At 54.7% G+C, this 14,855-nt stretch overlaps 1 protein-coding gene across 2 annotated transcripts in view; it reads left to right on the forward strand.

Moving 5' to 3' along the window:
* The window catches only part of CORO7 (coronin 7), a 57,446-nt gene that overhangs the window by 3,358 nt on the left and 39,233 nt on the right, over positions 1-14,855 (forward strand). Inside the window, exons 3-6 of one of the 2 annotated variants that reach the window (XM_047839155.1) lie at positions 240-314; positions 4,017-4,087; positions 4,549-4,732; positions 7,373-7,449. In XM_047839155.1, coding sequence (XP_047695111.1) covers positions 240-314; positions 4,017-4,087; positions 4,549-4,732; positions 7,373-7,449 — 407 coding nt within the window. The remainder of the gene's footprint in view (positions 1-239; positions 315-4,016; positions 4,088-4,548; positions 4,733-7,372; positions 7,450-14,855) is intronic. The other variant, XM_047839156.1, reaches the window with a different exon arrangement.

Below are 14,855 nucleotides of genomic sequence, written 5' to 3' on the forward strand. Positions count from 1 at the left end.
ATGCTAAAAAGACCACCTTTTCCCCAGTGTCTTCTGTACATCTGATGTCACAGAAGGTTCTTGTAGGGGGTAAGAACCTAACTTTGGACTGACTGTGTCCAGAGGGTTATGATCTTTTGATTGGTGGAGGCTCTGGGAAGGTCCAAGGCTGAGCTTTGGGTCTCATGTCCTCTGGGAGCCCTGGGCAGCAGACAGTTCCCATCAGGCCTGATGTCGGAGCCTCCATGTGTGTTTGACAGGTGTGCTGGGTATTGTGCCTCTGGATGGCCAAGGAGAGGACAAGAGACAGGTGGCCCACCTGGGCTGCCATTCAGGTGAGTGGAAACTGGACCCAGGTGGTCTGGAACTTGCTCCTCCCTCCCTGGGTGCAGGGACTCCTACGGTCCCATGGGTTCCCAGTCCCTCTTGCTGTCTTCACTGTGCATTTGTGCAGATGGTGTCCATATTGGAAGGCTGGGTCCTGGCTGGGAATTCCACTTGGGTGGAGAGAAGGGAAGCTGAGTGCTGCAGGTGGTTAAGCTGAGAAAGGGGGTTATGCACTGGCCGGCCCAGGCTCCAGGCTGATGCTGGCTCCCAGTCACTATAGAGGACTCAACCCTGTGGAGTTCTTAGCCCCTTGTGCTCTCCTGGAACCCAGGAGGCCACCCCTCACCACCAGCCATCCTCCCCAGCAGGGCTGCTTGGGGCCCTTCAGGGAGGGGTCTGGCTGGGCTGCAGGGCTGCAGACAGGCCCTCACAAAGAGAGCTTTTGTCTGCTGCAGCTGCTTCTGGGGGCGCCCGGCAGCCCGCCTGGCAGTCCGCCCACTCCAAGAGAACGGCTTGCTCTCCCCGGGCTGCGGCAGCCCTGGCCCAGCTGCCTCCTCTGTCCCTCTGCAGCTGCGGCGGAGGCTGTGGGCCAGTCCCTCTGGCTTGCTGACGTTCCTGGCCGCCTGGCCGGCGACCTCGGCTGACAGAATGGGGCTGACCCTGGCTCCCCAGTCTGAGTGTGCAGCTCAGCATAGAGGTCCAGACGATGATGACGGCAGCTAACAGAGTGACGGTGGCCAAGATGGGTCAGGAGCCGTCTATGCACTAAGAACCTCGTCCATGTTTTCTCATCTAATTCTTTCTTAAAGCTCTTTACGACTTTACTGAGGTATCATTTATATTCCATTGATATTACTTGTTTTCAGTTAATAGTGTGATTACTTTTATTAAAGTTACAGAGGTAGGGGTGCCTGGGTGGCTTGGTCGGTTAAGCGTCCGACTTCGGCTCAGGTCATGATCTCATGGTCCGTGAGTTCGAGCCCCGCGTCAGGCTCTGTGCTGACAGCTCAGAGCCTGGAGCCTGTTTCAGATTCTGTGTCTACCTCTCTCTCTGCTCCTCCCCTGTTCATGTTCTATCTCTCTGTCTCAAAAATAAATAAACATTAAAAAAATAATAATAAAAAAATAAAGTTACAGAGGTAGGTATCTGTAACCCAGTGTTAGGACGTTTCCGCAAAGGGTCCTCGTGCCCCTTTGCAGTTACTTCATTTCCACCTCTGGTGCCAGTGGATCCTCTTCCTGCCCCTGCTGCCAGGGTCTTGGAGCTCCCTCCGCTGCCCGGCCAGCTGCTGTCTTTGTAAATAGTCTTGTGAGGACGTGGTCACGCCTCTTCATTGACATTCAGCCTGTGACTGCTTTCTCCCAGCAACTACACAATTGAGTAGTTGTGACAGAGACCGTCTGGCCCTCAAACCCTGAGATAGTTACTGCCTCCCCCTTTGCAGAAGACGTTCGCCAGCTTTTGCTCTACAGCGCAGCCTTTTCTGGACACTTGACATAAATGGAATTACACCACACGTAGTCTTTAAAATCTGGCCTCTTTCACTGAGTTTCGTGATTTGAGGTTCGTCTGTGTTGTAACACGTGGAAGAAGTCTGCTTTCTCATCCACTCTTACACCTTTTTGAAGTAGATTTTTAACCGTTTTTTAGCTAAGAAAACTGAGGCTTGAAGAGATCGGGAACCTGCCAACACCGGCACCGCGGTTGGCTGAGCCAGACTCGGAACCGGGTCTTGTGAGACCCCCGTGTGCTTGGTCCACTTGACCCATGGGGGAACTGCCCCGGGCTGCTGGTGTCTGTAGGTTGTAAGGCCCCGTTACTGGGAGGGCTTTGAGGAGAAGCTGGACCAAGCCTCTTCTGAGGGCTGGTAGCCTCACCACGGCCTCAACTGTTGACCTTGCCGGCACACTGCTCCCGGGATAACTTTGGCTCCTGAGAACCTGCTTTGGAGACAGTGGCACACTCTGTCCTCTTAGGTGCGGTGGTGGGGGGCACTGTGGTGGGCTGGCCTCTGGCTGCCTCCCTGCCTTAGGGGGTGCTTTCTGCCTCCTGGCTCAAGGCCAAGCGGCCTTCCAGGAGAGCAGACGGCTGGGAAGCGCTGAGAGAGTAGTCCTGCGTTCTGGGCTGTGGGGTGGCTGGGTGCTTGCTCCGATTTGGGAGAGGCAGTGCGGTGGTATGCTGAGGATGTAGGTTCTGAAACCAAACTGCCCTCACAACCACGAGCCTGGCCCTTTCTTAGCTGTGTAACTCTGGGCTGGTTACTTAACCTTTCTGTCCCCATGCTCTGCTTGGGGATGATGCCACAGTGCCATCCCGAGGGGTGGTTGTGAGGATTCGGTGAGGTAAATGTACGTACGGAACACTGGCCTGTCAGCTCAGCTGCGCACTCAGGTCGACCCGGTCACTGCTTCTCATCCCCTTGGGAATGCCAGGTGGCTCTTGCTGGCCACTGCCCTGTCCAGTGTGGAGCCCACAAGCAGGGTGGCAGTGTTCCAGGAGTCTGGGCCAGGGCTGTCCCACGGGGTCCTTGTCTTCACTGCTCCTTGTCTTTGTCTCTTTCGGCCGGGGTGCCCGGAGTCTGGCTCTGGCCTGAGAGGAAAGCATACCTGCTTGACCCCACTGGGGCGGCAGGTAGCAGGGAAAGTCACCGTGCGCCTTGCTCTGGTGATGCAAGCCTGGCCATCATGCTCACACCCCCTGCTGGTTTCAGGAACTGTGGGTTTCCTGTCTGCGCTGTGGCTCACTCTGCGTGCCCCTATCTCCCTCTCCTGGCCTTCCGGAGCTGAGCAGTTCAGGTTCTTAGATTGCAAGGAACTGAGGCCAGCTCCAACTTGCTTTAGCCAAAAAGGGATTTGGAGGAAAGCTTCCAGAACTGAAAGCCTGGGGAGCTTCCAGAGCTGAAGGAGCAGCTGGATGTACAGGCCTTAGGAGGGTCCTGGCTAGGACCTGACGGCTCCTTCCCAGCTGGCTGCCCTCCCCCCAAGGCTAGTCCCTGAGGCACCCTTTCACCAGACCTCACTTCCTGGTTTAATTGCCTTATGAGAGCAGCTGGCTGCTCAGGCTCGGGTCAGGTGCCCTCAAGCCAAGTGTCAGCCCCGGTGGGACCTGAGGAGCAGAGAGCTCCTAGCCTAGGCCCGTCATCCAGGCTCTGCCTCCCAGATGTTCTAACCTGTTCTGGTCCTTCATATTCCCCAGGGCTCCCCGTGCCTCCTCCATGAAGCTGTCCTGACCCCTGACCTTGGGGTCCCCCTGCGTGCTCAGTCCGTGTTTTGCCACGTCTGCAGAGACGTGTGTGTGAGGTGGTGAGGGTCTCCTAGGGCTGGGTGGCAACTGTCTGGTTTGTGAATACCTCGTGGGCCCAGAGCAGGGCAGGTACTCGCATTCATTCACATGTTGATGTGCTGAACCCCGCATTGCATTCTGGGTTTTGAGCAAAGGCAGGTGCTCAGTAGTTTGAGGAGCTTTGTGTCTGTCATCCTGCTAGCTTCCTGACGCAGGGCTTTGCCCGTTCTGGGGCATGTATATCACAGGCAGGGGTTTCCAGAAGTGCCTTTCCTTGTGGGCTTTCAGCCTGCCACCGTGTGGGCCGAGGTGTCCTGTGTGAAACCCTAGGCTGCGGTTCTCTGCCTTGGGGAGACATCACATTGGGCTGGAAACAAAGTTCTGGTGAGTTCTCATGAGGCCCATGTCAGTCGTTGCTCTCCCACAGACCTGGTCACGGACTTGGATTTCTCTCCCTTTGATGACTTTCTTCTGGCCACGGGTTCAGCCGACAGGACGGTGAGTGGAGCTGCTGGACAAGTTGCTCAATGCGTCTCCCCCTCCCCTCAAGGGCCCTCAGCCCCTCCACAGGCCTCCAGGGCTGGGCTAGCCCATATTCTCAGTTCCTTGATCTACACCAGCTCCCGTGAGCTTCTGTGTGCTTGCTGGGAGCTGTGGCCCTGACTTGCCATTCTGCTGCTTGGCTGCCTAAGGAGAGCAGGGCTGGGGTGGTGTGGGACATTGAGGAGACAGAGCAGAGCCCCACTCCGTGGCTCCTGTCTCCCCCACCCCCGCCTCTAATTACACCCTATGATCCTGGGCTGGATTACCCTGGCTTTCCTAACGCAGGATACACAGCCTCTATGTCCCTGGGCTCACAGGGCACACAGCCTCAACCCCTGGGGTTGGGGGCAGCCCTGGGCAAGACCAGCTGGAGGCTCTCCCCAGCCCTGGGCTCACCGACCTGCTGTTTCCCGTAGGTGAAGCTGTGGCGACTACCGGCCCCTGGCCAGGCGCTGCCCTCGGTGCCGGGGCTGGTGCTGGGCCCTGAGGGCGTCCAGGTGGAGGTACTGCAGTTCCACCCCACCGTGGACGGTGTCCTGGTGAGTGCGGCGGGCACCGCCGTGAAGGTCTGGGATGTAACCAAGCAGCAGGCCCTCACAGGTACGGGCCGCGCTGGCCTTGCCCACCCTGGGCGGCCCCCCGGCTGGACGGCACTCCGTTGCTTTATGTTTTTGCTAACGTGAATTTTAAAATCTGTGTTAAAGTTTCATGTGTACGTGGTTTGAAAGGTGGTAAGATTCCGGCAGACGTATTACACATGCTCCATCCGTCCCCACTTCCTGTAGGCATCTGTTTTCATTTCATGTAGCTGTTTTTCTTCCATATGTCTAAATAACTTCCTCATACTGTTATTTCTCGAACTGTATGTCACTTCGATTTTGAAAACAAACGTCTGGCTGCTTCTCTGCCAGGCGGGGATTTTGCTCTCTTACAGCCCCTTCCCCCACGCTTCTCTCGATTTCACGACCTAGCCTGTCTTAGTCCATCCCGAGTCCAGCTGCTCTAACACACCACCACAGCCGGGGCGCTCATTTCTCGTGGTTCCGGAGGCTGGACGTCCAAGATCTGGGTGCCGGCAGGTTCCGTGTTTGGTGAGAACCCACTTCCTGGGTCACAGATGGTCGTCCTGGTGGTGTGTCCTCACGTGGTGGAAGGGACGAGGACACTCTCAGGGCCCCTTTCTTAGGGGTACTAATCCGGTTTGGGAGGCTTCACCCTTGTGACCTAATCACCTCTTTCAAGCCCTGCCTCCAAACACAGCGGGAGTTAGGCTTCAACTCGTAGGGCGATACAAACATTCAGACTACGCGTAGATGATGACAGTCTAGAGCCCGATTGCTCAGTGAATGGTTACGACCCTGCACTGTGACCCCCACGGAGCCCTGGCGTTCTCTGGTGATGCCACTGAGTCGTTTCTGCCGAGGCCCTGACACGCTCATCCCCTTTTTAGGGAAAAGACGCGAGGCTCAATGAGTTAAAGGACAGCCTTGCCTTCTAGAACTGTGCAGGGTGACCAGGGCGGGACACCAAGGTGGTGTCCCCATCTCTGGGGCTGGGACCCAGGGGCCAACCAAGGGCCCCCAGTAGCATAAACTACGCACAGAGAGCTCCTGGTACAGTCAAGGAGACCAGCTTAACCTTTGGAGCAGAGGTGAAGGTTACCAGGCAGGATGTCACTAGAGGGTCACCCAGCTGTAACTGCTGCGTCTCAGGTCCTCTCGTGCTGCCACTGTGCTGAGGGCCGTGCATGTTGCAGATGAGGTTAAACAACTTGACCAAGAACAAGGAGCAAGTGGGTGGCAGGGCTGGGATTGATCTCGGGGCAGTAAGCCCTGGCATAGTGGTCCTCTGCTGCTGCAGAACAAGTGATCACAAAACCTAGGGGTTTAAAACAATTAGGAGCATCTGTTTATGTCACAGTTTCTGAGGGTCCAAGATTTGAGAGCTGCTTAGCCGGGTGGTTCTGGCTAAGAGTCTCTTACGAGGCTACAGTTGAGACACTGGCTTCGTCATCTGAAGATGTGACTGGGGCAGGAGGCTCAGCTTCTCAGAGGGTTCATGGACACGGTGCTGGCTATGAGCAGGATGCCTCAGTCCTTGCCATGGGGCCTGTCCCCGGGCCGCCTGAGTGCCCCCACAGCATGGCGGCTGGCTGCCCCTGGTGGACGGTCTGGGTCTCTCTCCTTGCGTCCAAAGCCTCAGGTGTCCCTTGGCTTGTACGTGGCGTCTTCTCCATGTCTTCGCATCGTCTTCCCTCTGTGCACATCCAATTCTGTGTCCACGTCTCCCTTTTCATGAGGACCAGTCATATAGGACTAGGGTCCACTGTAATGATACCAGCTTAACTTGATCTGCAAAGACCCCGTTTCCAGATAAAGTTATAGCGCAGGTGTTGAGGGTTAGGATGTCAGCATCCTTGTTTGTTTTTTTTTAAGTTTATTTTTAAGTAACGTCTGCACTCCACAGGGGCTCGAACTCATGACTCCCAAGATCCAGAGTCACATGCTCTTTCAATATTGCCAGCCAGACGTCCCAGCATCTTTTCGTGAGGGAGACAATTCAACCTATAATAGGAGGAGCATCAAAAAATTTGTGGATGTATTTCAAAAAAATTTTTTTAACGTTTATTTATTTTTGAGAGAGAGGGAGAGGGTGGAGGAGGGGCAGAGAGGTAGACACAGAATCTGAAGCAGGCTTCGGGTTCTGAGCTGTCAGCACAGAGCCTAATGTGGGGCTCGAACTCATGAACCGCAAGATCTTGGCCTGAACCGAAGTTGGATGCTTAACTGACTGAACCCCTATGCCTATGTGGACATATTTCAAAACTGTCACACTGGGGAAGGAGCAGGGGTGGCCCAAGCAGAGTCCAAGGTGGGAATGTGGCTCAGCCACGGGGTGGTGTCACTTACGTGGGGTGTGTTGGTGAGTGACTGGAAGTAACCCTGGGTGGGAGCTGAGAGCCCGTCTGAGGAGCAGGGAGCCTCAGAAGGTTTTTGAGTGCAAGCGTGGCCTGCTGAGGGCAGGACTAAAGGGAGAAGTCCCGGGTGCAGTGCAGCGTGTCTGGGAGGACATGCACCTCGTGCTCTTCCTGCAGGAGAGGGGCCCTTGCAGCTCCGGCCTGCGCCGTGGGAAGTTATCCCCAGCCAGGTCCTCCTGCACCCGCTTCCCTGGTGCTCCCATTGCCCAGGGCAGGGTGGGGAGACACTAGATGCCCTCCTGACCTTGGCTGCTTCTCTACAGAGCTGGCGGCCCATGGGGACCTGGTGCAGGGTGCTGTCTGGAGCCCGGATGGAGCCCTGGTGGGCACGACGTGCAAGGTAAGCAGCTGGACAGTGAGACTTGGCTCTGTGGGGGGGCCAGGGGGACCAAGGGCTTCTCTGAAAGAGAAAATGTGGGGTCTGCATACCTGGGAGATCCTCTATCCAAAATTCTTTTCTCTGCCTTCTTGGAAGACCCATTTTCCAGGTGGGTTTTTGTTTTTGTTTTTGTTTTTTTGGTGTCAAGTTTTATTTCCCATTTGGTTTATTAGACAGTAAGTTCCAGGTGTTGGCCTGTGCTCTGCAGTCAGCGGGGCCACTAGCCCCCAAGCAGCCCCTGTTGGAGGGCAAGGTGGTCGTGCAGCAGGGCGTGGTTCGCTTGCTCCGTCTTCGCTGGTGCACGCCCCTTCCCAGGGACAGCGAGGTGGGGCCTCCCTCGCTGAGGAGGAGGGGACAGGCGTTCCAGGCAGAAGCACCAGCTGGACAGGTTGGGGCTGTGACCTCCCCCTCCAATGAGAAGCCCTCTCTGCCCTGATTTGCATGCCCTTAGCTCTTCACAGAGTGAGGTCGAGAGGGAGGGAAGGAGGAGAGTGGCAGGAGATAGTCACCACCGGGAGTTTTTACTTTATGGTTACCAGAGGAGCGTAGTTTGTGCCTGTTTTACAAATTTGGGACAGGAGTGGAAAAGTAAAAAAAAAAATCACCTGTAATCCTCCCCTGCCAGGGGCGATGTCTGTCACCATCTTGACATCTTTCTCTCTGAACTTTTCTTAGGCATGTTTTCCTGTATGTGTTGAGATCGCACTCTCCACGTTACTCTACCCTGTGTTTTACGTTCTGTGTAATATGTATGTTTTCCAGTTCATCAGTAATTGAATGAACATCGCAGAAAATATTCTATCATTCAGATTTACGAGTTCACTTGAGTTATGCTATTACAAGTTGTAACATCTGAATATATTTATATACAGATCTTTTGGGGAGTTTTGTTTTTTGTTTGCAATGTGACTTTCTTAAAAAAAAATTTAAGATTATTTATTCATTTTGAGAGACTGTGTGCATACACATTAGGGAAGGGCAGAGAGATGGAATAAGAGAGAATCCAAAGCAGGCTCTGCACTGTTAACACAGAGCCCAACGTGGGGCTCGAACCCACGATCCGTGAGATCATGACCTGAGCCGAAACCAAGAGCTGGACGCCTAGCCGACTGAGCCATCCAGGTGCCGCTCAACATAACTTTAAAAAAGATTTTTTTTAACGTCTATTTATTTTTGAGAAAGAGGAGGAAAGAGAGAGAGAGAGAGAGAGAGCACACGCATGAGCCAGGAAGAGGCAGAGAGAGAGAGAGAGAGAGACAGAATCCAAGGCAGGCTCCGGGCTCTGAGCTATCAGCACAGAGCCTGATATGGGGCTTGAACTCACGAACCGTGAGAGCCAAGGTCAGACGCTTAACCAACTGAGCCACCCAGGCGCCCCTCAATGTGACTTTCTTAGCTTAGAAAGCTTAGGGGCCGGCAAACTTCTGTAAAGGACCAGATGGTACATACTTTGGCTTTTGCAGGCCACACTGTCTCTGTCGGTGCCATTTTGTAACAAGGAAGCGGCTACAGACAAATGTAAATGGTGGGCATGTCCACGTTCTAGTAAAACTTTATCTGCAGAATCACATCTCGGGTTGTGGGTTGGATTTGGCTGACTTGGCCTGAGGGCCTTAGCTCCCTCTCCCCCCCACCCGCCACCCCGGGTCTAGATTTTTACCAGGGACATTGCTGGCTTGGAGGTTGTGAAGGTTTGTCAGCTGGTTGGTAGATTTTCCCTAGTTGTCTTCCAGAGGAGTAATGCCAGCCTCCTGGGGCTGTGTGTGGAGGTTGTGGTTCCAGCCTGGGCTTTGGGAGGGGACTTGGGTGTCTGTTCCGCCCTCTGAACCTGCTGCTCTGCCGCTTCTCATCCGAAACGTGGGGCAGCAGGAGCACCGGTCCCGCAGGCGGAAGCCCTGCCGCTGGGCCCCTGCCCTTCTCTGGCCTTAGAGCTCCTCCAGTGGGTGCCTGAAGGACTCAGATCTGCAGCTGTGACAGAGGATAGTGGGAAGGTGCCTTGGCTTCCCCAGTAGCAGAGCGGCCCTGAGCGGATGAGGGCAGCATCCTCACGGGAGGTGCAGGTGTGGTCTCCACCAGTATGAATGTTCTGATGTTAACGGCCCTCGCCCGGACCGGCCTGCCTGGGGTCTGGCTGTGGGGCTCAGGGCAAGCCGGGGCCACCTCTCTTAGAGCTCTCTCTGGCCACAAGGCTGGATGGCTTCCTGGTGAGGGGGATCCCGCCAGTGTCCACCCATGGCCTGCAGGTGTGACTTGGATGGTCCTTCACTTAAGAGCTGCGGCCCACAAGGCCAGTCCAGGCTGCAGCCTGGAGGGAGGTGGCTTCTCTCGGTCTTGCATCCACTGCCCCGTGTCAGCTCCAGGCCCCCAGCCCAGTTGCAGGTAGGATGTCTGAGCTTCAGGTGTCTAGAGGCTTGACATGGGTCACTTCCTGTGGAGCAGTCAGAGACACCCCCCTCCCCTCCACAGAGCTCACAGCCCAGCACGGTGGTTTCTGGTTTCTGTGAGGCTACAAAGAGTTGGATTAGGATGCAGGCTTGTCTCCCAGGGCTCCTGCCATGTGAGGAGGCAGCCAGGTGAGGAGTGCCAGCAAAAGGAGCTGCGGGCGACCGCCAGCGAAGGGAGGCAGGTGGGGCGAGGGCGAGTATGAGGCCAGCTGAACTGGGGATGGGACTGGGTGACCGAGGGCAGGGAGGAGGGCCTAGAGCGTGGGAAGGAGGGTGTCAGCTCTGGGGAGTTAGCAGAGGGTTTACTGAGGAAGTGTGCAGCTGTCCAGGCACTCCTCCCCAGGGGTCTGAGCCCCATTTGCCTTCCAGTTTGAATGGTGGGGTTGGGGGGTGAAAAGTGACCCGGTCGCAGAATGCCCCTCTGTGTCCTGCCGCCTCCTGTCGGCGTGATGAGTCAGCTTCCTATAGGCTGTTGTCTCCTGAGGATGAGTGAGTGTGATGAGGCCACAGCTCGGTCCAATGGAACTCTCCTGCGCCTCTCGACCCAGGAGCCTGAGATTGTGGAGTAGGAATCACTGGTTCCCCACATGGGTGGCTGGAGTAGAGCCCTCCCCCACGCCCACCTCTGCTTTCCTGGACCTGGGTGCTCTACCTGTGGGGACACAGCACCTGACATTGCCGCGTCTGGGTGCAGCATCCTGGAGGGGACGCTGTCCTACAGGGTGTGATCTCCACTCCGAGCTGTCAGTGGTGGCTGGGGACCACCGCGGTCCTGAGTTTGCTGCTGCCCTCTCCTGTCAAGGGGCACCCTCAGGATCCTGGTCGGGGGTCTGAAATGCCAAAACCTTTGGGAAATGGTCCTGGGGAGGGGCCACCCCCATGACTGAAGGTCAGGAGGAGGTGTCCGTGGGTTTGTCCTGAGCACGTGGGGGAGCCAGTGAGGGGCCCGCCCTCCGCAGGAGGGAGCTCTGCTCAGACAGGGGTTGCAGGCTGGGCTCTAGGTTTATACACAGGACTGCCTGATTTGGGTACAGCGTGGGGGACACTCTCCTTCCTCTCGGGGCTTCCTCCTCTCCACACCATCTCCTGCTGGCTGTCTGGTTCTGCCTCCCAGGACCCCTGATTTTACCACAGAAGCCCCTTCCTGTTCTCTTCCCAGCTCCTCCAGCTGAGGGAAATGCAGCCAACCACTAGGGGGCGTGTCGGCCTCATGGATGGGCAGGCAAGCTGCGATCCCGCTCCACGTGGTCCGGTTGTGTCTGTGAGCCCAGTGAGGACATACACCTTGGCCACCCAGGGCCACCCCCTCTGCCGTGGCCCAGCAGGCCAGGCCAGCCTCCAGTGCCCAGTCTGACCCCTGGTGTGGATCCAGTGTTGAACCCCCTGCATTTGGTGGCCCAGCTGCCTTTGGGGAGCACCCATGTGGCAAGAATTGAGACTCTGACCTGTGAGACGTGTTGCTATCACTTGTCCTCGTCCTACCCGGGGCTTAGGGGTTTGCCCAGGTCACAGAGCTCGTAAGTGCTGGAGTTGGCATCCAAACCCAGGCCATCTGTCTCTCCACATGGCTCCTGGTGGGAGTGGCCCCTGTTGCCAGGAGACTTCCTCTCTCTCTCTCTCTCTTTTTGAAGTTTATTTATTGGGGTGCCTGGGTGGCTCAGTCTGTTGGGCATCTGACTTCAGCTCAAGTCGTGATCTCATGGTCACAAGGCTCATGCGTTCGAGCCCTGTGTCAGGTGCACTGCTGTCAGCAGAGAGCCTGCCTCTGATCCTCTGTGCCCTTCTCTCTCTCTGCCCCTCCCTGGCTCACGATCTCTGTCTCTGTCTCAAAAATAAATAAACATTTAAAAGTAAATAAATAAAATTTATTTACTCATTCTGAGAGAGAGAATACAAGAGGGGGAAGGGCAGAGAGAGAGAATCCCAAGCAGGCTCCTCACTGTCAGCCCAGAGCCCAACGCGGGGCTCAAACCCACCATCCATGAGATCATGACCTGAGTCATGAGTCAAGAGTTGGACGCTTAAATGCCTGAGCCAGCCAGGCGCCCCAAAGAGGCATTCTCTCTTGCCCATAGTCTCTCAAGATCCTCTGTCTCTCGCTGTCTCTCCCTATTGTCTGTCTCTCGCTGCCCTGTTTCTCCTCGATCTCTGGTTGTCCTCTGTCCCTCTGTCTCTCTGTCTCTCTCTCTTCTCTCCCTGTTCTCTGTCTCTGTCAGTCTGTGCCTCTCTCCATCTGTCTCCATCGTTCGCTCTTCTCTCGGCCTGTTTCTGTCCTGTGCACCTCTAGACAGCGTCCTCCTGAACTCAAGGCTGTGGGTGGTCCGCACAGCACGGCTGATCCTGGGGTCGGGCCTGGTTCCCGCATGGCACGTAGCAAGTGCTCTGTGAACCGCGGCTGGGAAAACTTTGACAGGAGTGACCCAAGGACCCTGGGACCCTGCCAGCGTGTCAGGAAGTCCTGGGCCTGGCCCTCTCTGTTGTTCACTTGTCCACTTGTCCAGCACTCACCCGCTGCCCCCTCCATTCCCACCGTCTGGTCTCCTGGCATGACCTTGTCTTCCCCTTCATGTCACGTGTCAGCAAGTTCCTGTTTCCACATTTTTGTTCATGCATTTCCACCTCCTTTGAATACCTTTCCCTTCCCAATGCAAGCTCTGCCTGTCCTTCAAGGTTCATCTCAGCACCCAAGTGGGAACCAGGCAGAAACTGAGCAGCTAGTACCTGGTACCTGGGGTTCTCATGTCCCTCCTCCCTGTCTGGTCTCGTGTTGGTTGGGGTGGTGCATTTGCTGTAGGTAAACCGCTGTTGCTGCATGAACTGAAGGTCACAGTTTACACGAGGGCTCACTCTGGATGATGCATTGTAGGGGTTTTGACGAACGCACGACATCACGTCCCCACCGTGACAGCATTGTGCAGAATAGCTTCGCCGCCCTAAAGTGCCCTGTGCTTCACCCATTCACCATCCCCCTCCAAACTGCTGGCAACCACTGATTCTTTTGCTGTCTCTCAAATGTTATTTGCCTTTTCGCGGATGTCATGTAGTTGAAATCATACAACACACAGCCTTTCCAGATTGGCTTCTTTCCCTTAGTCAGGTGCACTCGTGGGCCCTCCATGGCTTTTTGTGGACCAAGAGCTACTTCTTTATGGTGGTAAAAAACACATCATAAAATTTGCCATCTTAACCATTAAAAAATTTGTTAACACTTACTTTTGAGAGAGAGAGCACACGTGTACATGAACACGTGTAAGTTGGGGAAAGGCAGAGAGAGGGAGACAGAGGATCCGAGGCAGGCTCCATGCTGTCAATGCAGAACCCACTGTGGGGCTCAAACCCACGAACCGGGAGATCATAACCTAAGCTGAAATCAAGAGTTGGCCGCTTAGCCGACAAGCCACCTAGGCGCCCCTTGATCATTTTTTAAATATACGGTAATGTTAAGTTTATTTACATTGTTGTGAAACAGGTCTCCTGAACCAAAACTCTATACCCATTAAACAACAACGTCCCTTTGCCCCCTCTCCCCGCTAGCCCTCAGTAACCGCCATTCTGTTCCCCGTGTGTGATTTGAGCTACCTTAAATACCTCGTGTAAGTGAATCATAGACGATTTGTCCTTTTGTGGCTGGCCTACTTCATTTACCCTAATGTCCTGGAGGTTCATCTGTGTTGTGCTATGTGACAGGATGTCCTTCTTCAGGCTGAATACCATCCCATCGTATGTGGAGACCACATTGTGTTTATCCGCTCATCTGTCAGTGGGCTCTTGGGCTGCCTCCACCTCTTGGCTGTTGTGAATAATGCTGCAGTGAGTGCTGTGAATAATAATGTGAATAACGAACATGGCACCCTCTTGGTGACCCTCTTCCCGGTTCTCTCAGTATACGCTAAGAAGTGGAATTGTTGGATCATAAGGTAATTCTGTTTTTACTTTTTTGAGGAGCTGCAGCTCTCTTTTCCACAGCGGCCACACTGTCTTATGTTCCCACCGACAGTGCACAAGGCTCCCAGCTTTTGCACTTCCTCCCCGGCCCTGGGTCTTTGATAGTAGCCATCCTAATGGATGTGAGGTGGTATCTCAGTGTGGTTTTAGTCCTCATTTCCCTGATGATTAGTGATGGTGAACGTCTTTTCATATACTTGTTTGCCATTTGTATATCTTCGAAGAAATATCTGTTCAAATCCTTTACACCATGTTTACTTTTGAGAGAGGGAGAGAGAGAGAGAGCAAGCGCACATGGGGGAGGGGCAGACAGAGAGGGGGACAGAAGTATCCGAAGCAGGCCCCGCAGCAAGCCCGAGGCGAGGCTCCAACTCACGAACTGTGAGATCGTGACCTGAGTCAAAGGCAGATGCTCACCTGACTGAGCCACCCAGGTGCCTTTGCCCATTTTTTACATACAGGTATTTGATTTTGTTGTTGTTGTAGGAGTTCTTCATATATATTTTTTTAAGTTTATTTAGTTATTTATTTTGAGAGAGAGGGAGTGCGAGTGGGGGAGGATTAGAGAAAGGGGGAGAACCTCAAGCAGGCTTCGCGCTATCGGCACAGAGCCCATGTGGGGCTCGAACTCATGAAACCGTGAGGTCATGACCTGAGCGGAAACCAAGAGTCAGACAGGCGCCCCTTCAATATATTCTTTTTTTTTTTAACGTTTATTTATTTTTGAGACAGAGAGAGATAGAGCATGAACAGGGGAGGGGCAGAGAGAGACACTGAATCTGAAACGGGCTCCAGGCTCTGAGCTGTCAGCACAGAGCCTGACACGGGGCTCAAACTCACAGACCGTGAGATCATGACCTGAGCCGAAGTCGGACGCTCAACCAACTGAGCCCACCTAGGCACCCCAATATATTCTTGATATTAACCCCTTACCAGATCTGTGATTTGCAAACATTTTCTCCCATCCCTTAGGGCAAC

Source organism: Prionailurus viverrinus, chromosome E3, assembly GCF_022837055.1.
Source record: "Prionailurus viverrinus isolate Anna chromosome E3, UM_Priviv_1.0, whole genome shotgun sequence".
In the NCBI taxonomy this organism is placed as follows: Eukaryota; Metazoa; Chordata; class Mammalia; order Carnivora; family Felidae; genus Prionailurus; species Prionailurus viverrinus.